Source organism: Cornus florida, unplaced genomic scaffold (genome assembly GCF_030987335.1).
Source record: "Cornus florida cultivar Cherokee Brave unplaced genomic scaffold, ASM3098733v1 CherokeeBrave_3.0.0_Hap2_Chr05, whole genome shotgun sequence".
In the NCBI taxonomy this organism is placed as follows: domain Eukaryota; kingdom Viridiplantae; phylum Streptophyta; class Magnoliopsida; order Cornales; family Cornaceae; genus Cornus; species Cornus florida.
Window position 1 is genome coordinate 42417153 of NW_026775575.1, and position 12884 is coordinate 42430036.

General features: G+C 34.9%; 1 protein-coding gene across 1 annotated transcript; it reads right to left on the reverse strand.

Annotated features, from left to right (window-relative positions):
* Positions 1-7451: 7451 nt before the first annotated feature.
* On the reverse strand, positions 7452-11169 carry LOC132306366 (uncharacterized). Its single transcript, XM_059803734.1, has 8 exons — positions 10750-11169; positions 10102-10192; positions 9821-9963; positions 9470-9713; positions 9207-9311; positions 8877-9059; positions 8320-8524; positions 7452-8222 (listed from the first exon to the last, which is right to left on the reverse strand). Exons 1-8 carry the CDS (start codon positions 11037-11039, stop codon positions 7732-7734), a joined length of 1752 nt encoding a protein of 583 aa, XP_059659717.1. The 5' UTR covers positions 11040-11169; the 3' UTR covers positions 7452-7731.
* Positions 11170-12884: the final 1715 nt, after the last annotated feature.

Here is a 12884-nt window from a genome sequence, read left to right on the forward strand (position 1 = left end):
TTCTTTATTCATCCTGGTGAAACATGAGGCTTCACGTTATGAAGCAGATGTTAGGAGGACAAGTAGGAAGAGGGACATAGATATTTTGTCTCCAAGTCAAATATTTATTAGCTGGTCGAGATGGAACATCAGAGATCACTAGATCCTTCCAGCCATTTCCTATATTGAAGTGGAAATGACAGAGCATTTTTCACTAATTTAGTTGAGGGATTGCTGACTTTATAAAAGGGTCAGGATTCTGGTTGGGATATTAGTTGACTAATAAATTAAATCAGCTTAATTTTTGTCTATTTTAAACTGGTAAGATATCAGTTCATACGAATAAAATGGATCACGAGACGGCTTAGATGGATAAAAGTGGTGATTCACACTTTGCATTAAGTTCCATCTGGTGGAAGTAAATATGGAAGTGGATGCTCTCAACCACCTATGGGATATTTAAAATCTTTCGGTTAGTTGTTGAGTTATCAGTTGAATTTATGGCATGTGTAATAATGATACTTGCTATTACCAAGGTAATTAAGGAGGTCAACTTAGAATATCGGAGCTGACCCTGGAAACGGTGTTACCTTACTCAGATAGAGCTTAAGGTACTAGAGGAGGATTAGTAAGTTCAGTGAATGATGTTGGAGTGACTGAGATGTAAAATTCAAAATTTTACGGTGCACTCAAATGGTTATATGTTACATCAAGACATCCAATGTTAGTTTTTGTGAGCCGATACGGGTAGAGACATGTACATAACTGTCTATAAGAGTAACACCTGTTAGAAAGGTGGAAAATTGATAATCAGATATTATTAGAGATTTTTACCACTACCTATATCGAAATGGGAGTAGGACTAATCAGGAGTGGATGGTTGATAGAAATTATCAACATTGATTAGAATTTTAATTTCATATGGATTAAGAATGGTGGATTGAGCAAGTTCGCTTGTGGACATTAATTCTAGTAGTGTTCACTTTAGAGCTTCATATCAGTTATACACTGCACTAATAGTAGAGATATAGCATGTGGATATTTATTATAGTGGATGTAAAGTGCTATTTCAAAGGAATTTTCTGAAGATATTGGAGCAACAACTTTGCTTCATATCTTTAGACGAGGAATTTGATCGAGAAATTAAATTTGATCATGGAGGATATGCTTGGGGCAATATATCTAAGGTTTTCATGGATAATTGGAAGTATTTACTTCGTTTTTCAGATTTTGTCTATCATATTGTTGGCAGAAGGAGGTTGGTGTGACAACGTTTGAGGTTTTGTCTATTACATAGTGCAGACCTCTCATTTGTTGGTTTTAAATGGAAATAAGGGTTGTACAATCAGACCTTGACTTTATTTAATGATACGTCGGAGAGAAATACTCTCTTTTGTAATGGTCTATACGCGGTTTGGAGGCGGCAACATGATTTTATAGATAGTCAGAATTCCTTTTGTTAGGGGGGAAGAATGTAATACTCCTAGTTTTCAAAAGGATATAAAAGAAATTTAATTATTTATTTTATTGTATTTTATGTGCTTACGTGGCTATATGCTTATGTGGCTAAATGATTATATGTTTATTTGTTTTAATTGCTTATGTGAGTTATTTGATTAATTGGGTGTTAAATGATATGTGGTTTAATTGTAATTATTTTTTATGATTAAATGATTTAATTGCTTTATATTTTATTTTATTTTATATTTTTAAAAGGATATTAGAAATGGACCACTCACTTGGGTCCCATGGATTACTTTGATAGGATGAGTAACGGGTATGGATATTTTACCCATGGATGTTGGTACATATATATATGGGTATATATGTATATTGATGGATATTATACTTATTAGTATATTAAATAATTATATTAATAACTATAGTTTGTTTATGTATATATATATATATATATATATATATATATATATATATATATAAATTTACGTAGACTTCATATATATGTATTATGTTTTATTTTTCTTTTTCTTTTAGTTTCCTTCTCTATTTATTAGTCTTAGGGTTAATATAGGATGAGGGTTAATATTAGCTTATAAATATATTGCATAAGTCTGTAAAAGGGTTTCAAGAACCTTATTCAGATCACAGTAACGGTAGAGAAAAAGAGAGGAAAATAGAAAGGGAGGAAATTAGGGTTTGGCCAAGCATCAAGGATTGAGCCAAGGAGGGAAGTTGAAAGTTTGTTCGTGGGTAAAACCAGGAGCAACAGAGAGGGTTTCATGGCAACCAAGGTTGCCGGAAAACCTAGGAAGAAGACGATCAAAGGTTTCAAACCAAAACCTTAAGAGGCAAGTTTTACTTCTATCTCCTTCCCTTAGATTCATGTTCTATACATGCCTAGGTAGATTCCAGGTTTTAACAGACATTAAATTGATAATGTATGCATGCTAAATCAGATTAAAACATGGAGTATATTAATGAAATTGAATTTTCTTGATGTTCATTGTTCTTGCATAAAATCTAGTTTTAATTTGTGATTTAGATGTGTATGGACTTTATATAATTATCTAGGATTGTTGGGACATAGAACAGAGGCTTAGGACCATTAATAGTGGCGATCGAAATGTCCGACAGTCGCCGGAGATGAAGAAGACGGAGGATAGCAGAAGTAGAGGCGGCTCTACTTGGAGTAGAGGCGGCTATACTCCTGGGGCTTTACTTGGGATGCGAAATATAGCTACTATTTGGGATTTTTGGGATTTCAGTGATGGTTAGTTGATGATGGTGGTTTAAAGTAATATTAATTGACATGTTTAAATCTCAGGAAGCATAATTTACATGCATGTGCTAAACATTGGAAGAATGTGAAACTTTATATAAATTTGCATATAGTTATTTGATGATTTAATTACTTAAATTTCTTCTACCAATTTAATGGATATTATGTGATTTTGATCATGTATTAGTAGTATAATATGCTCAGTTATTTACTTGATTTTTATTATGCTAAGGATTTAATCAGTATAAAATTCTAATTGAATTTGCATGATGATAATATGGAGGATTTAATTGCTTAAAATTAACTTAACAATTAATATGGATATTATGATTTTAATCATTTATTGGATGCATAATATGATCATGTACCTATCTGATTTTTATTATGCTTATTTCTGAATTTTTGATGTATTAAAATTATTGCATCAATTGTGGATTAATTTAATGTATTGCTTTGGATGTTGCATCATTTATGGATCATATGCATTATATGCACCAGTATGGGATGGTGGCATATTAGGGACGGATTAACTAAACACGTTAAATCCTACCTATTCATGTAACGGAATGGATTAACAAACAAATGTTTAATCCTACATATTTTCATATCAGGTCAGCTGAATCAGTTGGATGACATACCGGATGTTTGTTTTATGTTCTGGATTAGAATGGATTTTATATATATATGTGTGTGTGTGTGTGTGTGTGTGTGTGTGTGTGTGTGTGTATATATTTATGGTGCCATGATATGAGCTTGAGTCTCAGGATCATGGTTAAGGTACGAATATTGCTTAGGATGGATAACTGGATATAGTAGACATCTAGGTGCCCTGGTAAGTCTAGGTACTCATGCCTACTTTATGTGCAATTTGCATGTTGCCTTCTATTCAAGTTGAGACAGACCTATAGTCTAGTGAGCGTCCTATAGTGTGTATCTATATATATATACGGACTATTAGCTATTGTTGGATTGACTAGGATGTATACGTGTATCGGATCTCTACTTGGATTGTAGTAGAGTAGAGCTTGTTTGTGAGCCTGACCCATCATTATTTTTTAGGTATTCGTCAGGAGTAGAGGTTGTTCGTGCTGAGCATCAGTCTACTTCACTCTTTTGGATTATCTACATAGGAGTTTCATTTATGTTTCAGTGTTCTGATGCAGACAATTATTACTGTCACTTATTCAGTTTGGAATTTCTAGGGATCCATATAGTATGCATTCCCGAGTTGTATTATTTTGGAGGATTAATTATATCAGAAGAGTTTATCTATTAATAGAATTTTATTCTAAGGAATTATTGGATTTATCATTTTAGTTTCTTTTCAGCATTTTTTTTATTCTATTTATCATATTTGTATTCTGTGTTTGATTATTACCGATTTGTTTTTAATATCTTCGGGTATTCGGGCGTGGGTCTGGCCAACCCGCATCCGAAAATCCGGGGGTATCACATATCTCCTCTACTTGAACTACCGGTTGCAGTACCGGTTGCGAAAGAGTAGCAATTGTAGCCTTCAAGGCACTCTGTAGCAAACGGTTCAGTGCCAACTCAACTGAGCCTTCACTTGCTTCAATGGGTGCTTCAACATTGTCCCTTCATGTGGAGACATCTCTAGGGGGAATCAGGTCCCTAAGAAGTGTATCCTCTTCAACCTGCTCCGCGGGATTTGAGCTAGAACTCTCACCAACATCTCCTCTTGTCGGCCTAAGGCCAACTCCCTCTAGCTCCTTTCGCGGTGGTATCGTGCTATAAAATAAGAAAACAGTTCAATAACGATAACACTAAGGTCCAACCATGAACAATTCAACACAAAAGGATACTATACAAACATTTAGTATGTAAGACTATGCAATGAACACATCAATATAAGCATATAAGCACATAAGCACGTAAGCAAGTAAACAGTTAAGCATGCTTTTTCACATAGCAAAACACTTTAACAAATAATCACATAAATTATGCAAATGACTCATGCAACCCTATGTAGGTCTCTACCCGTCGTCCTAATGGTTTTCGAACCATTACTCTGATACCAACTTTGTAACGACCCAAAAATTCGACATGACCTCTACTAAAAAAGTCTTACTACAACCTGCTGCAAAAATATAAGAAATATACAATGGCCTCACTTGGACCTTAAAATTTATCTACCCTATCCCAAAGCACTTCAATATAACACATTCCAACATTTCATTCATCCATTCATTATATCCCAACATAGCTCATTTCTTGGTATAACAACCACATACCATCTAATCCAAATGCATCATAATTACAGTCCCAAAACATGATTTAGAGTCCTAACATATACTAAGACATTTTACAAGAGTTACTCCATGCTCATCATTATAATTACAAGGTTTCCAAACACAAAATTATACAGAACATAATTTTATCGTTACAACATAAAACTTTGGTTGCAAAAATTAACAAAACGGTTTTCTAATCCAAACTAAGCTTGTGGTGGAACATCGTCCGCCACTTCTTTTCCGTGTCCTGAAAAAAATGTTTAAGTAATGGGGTAAGCATATAGCTCAGTAGAAGTATCCTAAGACATTAGTTTTAGACTCCCTTGAGCCATACAACACATAAGAGAATAAAATAAAAAAAATAAAAAAGAAGCCGAGGTCATGCCATGGGGCTAAAATAACATTTCCATTTAACAAGTAATTTTCCTAGTCATAAGCATCGCGCTCCCTCTAGGTCAAGCTAGCCCCGGACTCGCGAAATTCGGTTCATTTTAAAAATAAAAAATAAAAATAAAAAAAGCTTTCCCTTTTAAATAAGACCTTCCTTTTGTAAAACTTCATTTCCCAAATCCTTTTCAAAATCCTCTTTTTATACTATGTCATGCAATGTAATGTTTTATATGAGCTCACCAATTTGGTAATAAAAACATTAACATAACATTTCTAATCCAACAAGTATGAACAAGATATTCTATATAAAAAATAAAATAAAATAAAAAAATCAATTAAAATCATGGCATGTTTAGAATATTCAATACAATAAGGACATCATTATCTTAAGTAAGGCATATACAAGAAACCTTCTTAAACATGCTCAACATAAAATTATATACACAATAACACGCCCTCAATTAAACATTGACACAATCTTCATACAACAAAATAAATCAATCCCTTTAACACAAAGTTTATATAATCATGCTATCACACTTAAAGACTTTCATAATAACAACAATTTTCATATCAAAATTCACAATTCTCAAGATGAAATAAAAAGAAATAGGAATTGCTCAAATAAAAGGCAAAACTTGATGTATTAGAGAGACCCCTACCTCACGGAGAGCAAAGACACAAGAAGCCCCAATTTAAGCCTAAAACCCTAGAATTTCGAAATCCCTAGAGTGCACTGAATGATGAATTGCTTGTACTCACACATAGATCTAACTGAGCTCTTTGATTTGCCGCAAACGACACCCAAAAATTCCATGTGGTTGAAGAGCTATCAAAGATAGAAGTTGTAAAAGAAAAAGAAAAAAAAAAAATTTCTTCCAGCAAGAGAGAGAGAGCTGGTCATGATTCTGCCGAAGGTAATGGCTTTACATTGTTATAATAGCACGTGGGTGCCACCATTTTATTTTATTTTCTTTTATAATAATCTTTAATAACATAAGCTTATATATATTTTTATATATATATATATATATATATAATAACTAATTCACCACCACACCAATTAACAAATAAACAAATAATTTATGCACAAATATAATAATGTAAGAAATGCAATGGACCCGTAACACAACCCTCTTACACAACAATCCCGGTAACGGGTCCCACTTAGAACCTCCCGGCCCGAAAAAACAGAAAATGCCGAAATGACTGCCATTATTGTATTTTCAGAAGCCCTGAACTCAAGGAAATGCCTCAATCAACTCTCTGACACACCCGATACACAACACGGTGTCCGGCGCGTAAAACGAGAAAAGACTAAATACCCTTGTAAAACAAAAAAAAAAAATCAAAAAAATAGAAAATGGCAAAAATCATAAACATTACATCCTGGATGTCACTTCTTCTACTATCAATGATCTTTGTGGCTAGGTGTAACAAGGGTCATTTTGTCCCACATCGGAATCGGATGGGAAAGAGATTGGGTATACAGCCTTACCTAACAGTTCGAGCTTTTGGGTAAATGGGTAAGCGTCCACCCGTTACAGTTAGTATCAGAGCCAAACTCAGTCCTTGATCCGGTGCCACGCCAAGCGCCCGGCCCGGAAGGCGTCCGGGTGAGTCCACCCGGGTAGGCAGGGTGGCCCAACCGCAACGAGGGCGTTACGAGTTTGGGTGGGGGAGAATGTAACAAGGGTCATTTTGTCCCACATCGGAATCGGATGGGAAAGAGATTGGGTATACAGCCTTACCTAACAGTTCGAGTTTTTGGATAAATGGGCAAGCGCCCACCCGTTACACTAGGCTCCTTAGTGTCTGCAGTTGCTTGCATTGAAAATGGGCTTTTTCATTAGCTTTTTATTTTCAACTTGTTCAGCTTTGTAAGCTTCGTATATATGAGGGCATGCTCTCTGTATTCCTGTACTTCATGTTATTTAATTTGTTCTAATACGACACTATTTATGAAAAATATATATATATATGTGTGTGTATTTGTGATATGACCACATCAACGGTCACTAAGAGCCACTGTATTAATTGTCCTTAGTTAAATTAATAGATACTTGAAAAAAATAAAAAAAACAAATGGCTCATGGAAATTGACACAGGCTTGCTAGCTAGCATTTCTTTAACAAGTACATATATCCACAAAGTGGCAAACAAGTGATAGAAAGGAAGAACTGATGAAAACAGTTCAATTGATGAACCGGCCAGTTCTTCCTTTACAAAGGCTAGCCACTATTACAATATAGAGGGAAATCTGTACATAAATTAATATTTGTTATTGCTGCATGAGTTCACATACCCTTACAACTTGTAATTTACGCCTCCCTCAAATGGATGGAAAGAAAGAAAAAAAATCAAAATCCACTAATAATCCTTTGGAATCGGGTTGGTTGTGAGTCCAAAACCAAAGGGGAAGAGTGGATCGTACTTTTGATCCCCGACATTCATTGGGAGCTGATTGACATTCTTGAACCAAGTCCTAGCAAGCTTTCCAGAGAATCCGAAATCGCCAAAAAGGACATCAGTCACACCGTGGCCTTCAGAGCCCGGCAGCCAAGCAGCAACAAGAGCATCCATGTCTTGTAGGTAAGGCTCTACCACAAGAGGCCGGCCTGCAACAACGAGCACTACACACTTGACATTGCCACACACATTCTTGATTATGCTTGGACCGGGTTCAGGAATTGTCAAGTTCAAATTGTCTCCTTTAGTTTCAGCGAAAGGAGGTTCTCCCACGGCAACAATGGCATAGTCGAATTTGTTGTTTTTGATAAGCTCATTGCTCGGGTTCTCACTGTAGATAATTTCAGTTCTTGGATTAACTGTACCTGAGATGGCGCCTAGGATTGTCGTTCCTGTGCATAAAAAAGAGCAAAAAAACATCAATAAAATGTAATGCTTGCTGCTATTAAGGATTGTTGTTGTTAATCGAAGGGAGTTAAAAAAACGTACCTTTGGTGACGTTATTGCCACTCATTCCCTGCCATTCAATTGTCCAGCCACCACATTGGTTACCCAAATCGTTGGCGTGTCTGCCGGCAACTAGGATCCTGGTTGTGTTCTTGGGGAGAGGGATCAAAGGACTGTTTGGTTGCTTCCCATTCTTCAATAGCACCAGTGATTTCCTCACAGCTTCCCTTGCCAATTCCCTATGTTCCTGTTTGATAAACATTGTATTTCATTTTCTATATAAAAATAAATAAAGCTAACATTTGATAGTGTTGATAGTATTGCATTTTCAACCAATTCCTTCATGAGAACAAGCTAGTGTCTGTGATTCAGGGAAATATATCTATATATATATATACACACACGAAGGTAAATTTCTTAAATCAACTATATATACATATATATAGTTGAAAATTTTGGCGAAAAAAATTGAAAATTTTGAAGTTAAATTCCTTAAATCAACTATATATATATATATATATATATATATATATATATATATATATATATATAATTGAAAATTTTGGTGAAAAAAGTTTATATGTAGATTAATCACCAACCTGGCTTCCAACTTTATCAGCTAGGCCATAATCATACATGGGCTTCTCAAAGAGACCCATAATGAACTTGACTCTCAAAATCCTCCTGACAGCATCATCAATACGACTAATTGGGACGACTTGCTTGTTGACTAAGAAGGTCAAATTTGAGGCGAATTCCTTATAGTTGTAGGGAACCATGATCTGGAAAAGAAGCCAGTAGAGAGATCTTCCAAGTTAGATATATATATATATATATTTTCAACATATTTTATCAAAAAAAAAAAAAAAAATTCGGTTCTGCATTGATGAGAAATTTAAGTATTTTTCACCGCAGAATTAGCCACTAACCATGTCAATGCCAGCATTGATAGAAACCTCAACCGAATATGTGTAGTTTGCACCGGCAGGTGTGGTAATTTTGTCAATACCCTCAAAATCAGAGATGACAAAACCCTGCAGGCAATTCAAAACACGAAACATTTGTGTGTGTATATATATATATTAACATAAATTCATCAAATAAAGTTCTACAAGTACTAGTAAAAGTGTTCACTCTGATCATAACAAAATAAAACGCAGTGATTTATATATATATATATATATATATGTACCTGGAACTTAAGGGTGCCCTTAAGGTAGTTTGTGATAAGGTCGCGATTAGCATGCATCTTCACTCCATTCCAACTTGAATAGGACACCATGATTGTGGACACACCCTTCCTGATGGAGTCCAAGTAGGCAGGCATGTGAATATTCAGCAATCCATTCCAGTCAATAATAGTGTTGTTCTCATTGATTCCATTCACTGTACCACCATCTCCCACATAATGTTTTGCGCAGGCCAGAACTTTGCCTCTATAGTTTAGGTGTCACGGAAAATAAAATCACATTAATTTAGAGGACAATTGAATGTGATCAACTAATTCAAGTAAGGAATATAATTAAGGGGTTGCTAGACTGACTTCTCCATATAAGGATAATCCTTTGGGTAGTTGGCTGGAGGCTGGCCTTGTAAACCATATATGATGTCTGTCATTTGTTGCACAATTGTGTGATCTTCACTGTAGCTTTCGTAACACCTACCCCATCTTGGATCTCTGCATACCTATTGTCCCGACAAGTTGAGTCGAGAAGAAATATATCAATTCTTGGTTAAATGTATGTATTTGTGGTTCTTAATTGAATCAAACCAAAAATCACAATATTTCCAAAAACTGGTTTGATTCAGAGTTTGAATTTATACCGCAATGCAAGGAGCAAAAGCATAAGGAATGCCGGTAGCTACAGTTTCAAGAGCGGTCGCTGCACCAATCCTCTTCACAAGATCTGGATCCCTGAATGATAACATGCCCATCATATATGGCTATATATTAGTATTGTCAAAATCATAATACAACTACATACATATACATATATTGTTTCATTTTAGCCACTAACAAGAAAAAGAAATTAGCAGTGCCAGTGTATATTACAATCTCTCTTTTGAGCATTAATGTTATTTTATTGGTTGGTGGTGAGCCCATAAAAAACTATGGTAAATTATATTCACGGGTTTTTTCTTAATTACGAACGATTTTTCTTTTGCAACGTTGTTACAATTTTTTGGTCAGATAGTTTTTTAACATGTAATTAACGACAGTCGACTCTTTAACTATTCGCATGTTCATGTGTGAACTCCATAATATAATGAGTAATCGAGAAAATAAATTATTGTCAAATATAGCAGTACGTAGCATATATTAACATTGGCTTTTGCTAATGTCACTAACAGTGACTTAAGGGCAAAATAGTAAATTGACAAGTTTAATGAAATCTAGTCTTATCGGTAGTCACTAGATTCACTACATGCACATGCAATTTAAGTCTAAACAAATGAACTAACTAAACTTGCCTGGTTGCTCCAAGGCCAACATTGTGTGGGAAAATGGTGGCCTGGTAGACATTGTTGTGGCCATGAACTGCATCAATGGAGTAAAGCATTGGGATCCCGAGTCTTGTCTGGAGAGAACCCTTCTGGAAATCATTCACCATGTCCACCCAGTCCTTCGGTGTCGCGTGGGCCTTGGGGACGCTTCCACCACCGCTGAGCAAGCTGCCAATCATGTAATCTTTCATGATCTGAGAAGTGATATTGACACGATCAACCTGAGTCATCTGACCGATCTTCTCAGCGAGAGTCATTCGCTTCAGCAGGTCCTCCACTCGAGCCTCGACAGCCTGTTTCGGGTCCTTGTATAAGACGTAGTCATTTGATTGTTTGCCATTATTGATCGGAATTGATCCTTTTCCCTTGCCCTTCCCACTGCCCCTGCCCCTGCCCCTGCCCCTGCCCCTGCCCTTGGGATTTGATGGCTTCACCTTGCCACGGAAATTCCTTTTGTCGCGTTTGGATGGTTTTGCTTCTGTTGTTGTTATTGCTGCTGCTGCTATGATGATGAATAATAGCAGCATCCCCATTAAGGGGAGTCTAATATTCCTCGAAACCATTTTTTTTTTTTAATTCTTATTTTCAGTAATTATCTGCCAAAAAAAAAAATGATAAGAGAGTCAGATTTCATATTCTTAGGAAGATAGACAGAAAGAGATTATAAACCATGTTTATTGAAATTTTAAAGTAAGAGAGATGTATACATGCAACAACATTCATGCAAAGAAATTAAATGTGTACTAGTCTTGTGTGTATGTGCAGAAAAAAGCCCTATCTATGGTCTCCATATATATGTATGTATTTATACATGCCAAAAAATATGGACTCAAGTGAGCATATTAAGCTTTTTCTAACCATTTGGGTAGGACTGAAATGACCATCATCTAGGGTGGTCTGGTCTCCATATGGTTTATGCTATGTAAAAATATATATATGTGTATTAAAAATGTATAGATATGTTTTAACTAAACAAAAAAAATGTATAAATATGTACTGCATAAATATATATATATATATATGCATACACATATTTCGTATTAAGGGTTGTAATCTAGTTGTATCTTTTCAATTTCTATTTCTTTACATATTGAATAAGAGAATTGTTTTGTTTTCCTGCCAAAACAAAAAATTAAAAAAAATAAAAGGAAAAAGAAAAAGTGTGCTCTAAGCTCCTAGATTATGTACACATAAATCATGCATTATTAATATATGCATAGGCAAATACAAGAGAGAAAGATACGACATAATTGCAAATGAAAATGCTTTTCAATCTGTGATATATATATATATATAAAGCAATACAATGGGAAAGCAGAAAAAACATACCTACAACAAAACACAAAGGAAATAGAGATTGGAAGGACCCTTGTGTTTTGCCGTTCCGCAGAATTATTATTATTATTTTATTTTATTTTTTTGAAAGGTGTTCTGCAGAATTATTGCAATGGAGGAGGAGATTTATAGTGCTCTGGGTTTAGTTACTCTACATTCGGTTCCACATGTTCTCTGAATGTTGCTTTCGATCTTGACCGTCCAGCTGGGTGGAACTACTCCATTAGCTCTTTTTTGGACCATTGGATCTGGATAAGTGGATATAAATAGGTGGGTTTGACTATCATCACAAGGTTAAAAAAAGAAACAAATTGATGGATATGGTTTGATATTAAGTTTAGGCAAACTAATACATGACCTAAATTTAGAGGCATGCTAATTTTGATAGTTCTATTTCTATTTTAGAGAGAACTATGAATCGGTCAGATAAGACTCATTTGGGTGGAAGAAAAAATAAAGGGCTGTTCGTTGTGCTAAATCTCAATAACTTTGCTTTTAAATATAGTTCAAATTACTTTGAATTATTGTTTTGTTTTTAATTAGAAATAAAATCATATATTATGTTTCACCAAAATAATTAACACAATAGAATTTGAGAAGTAACCGTGGTAAGCATTTCAGATTTCAGACTAATATATCTCCAACCTTAAAAATCTTAAACATTTTTTTAACAAAAATAAGACATCATCATAACATTAGTCTAATTACTAATGTCATCATAGCGTCAATTTCATTCACATCAGAGTCTAACTGGCGTATTTCATAAT

Excerpts from the sequence above, each read along its gene's own strand:
- LOC132306366 (XM_059803734.1), bottom strand. The coding sequence starts at position 11,039 with ATGACTCTCGCTGAGAAGATCGGTCAGATGACTCAGGTTGATCGTGTC. Across the intron at positions 10,193-10,749 it reads GTTGGCCTTGGAGCAACCAG|GGATCCAGATCTTGTGAAGA; the intron begins GCAAGTTTAGTT and ends GTTATCATTCAG. Across the intron at positions 8,223-8,319 it reads TGGCAATAACGTCACCAAAG|GAACGACAATCCTAGGCGCC; the intron begins GTACGTTTTTTT and ends TTTTATGCACAG.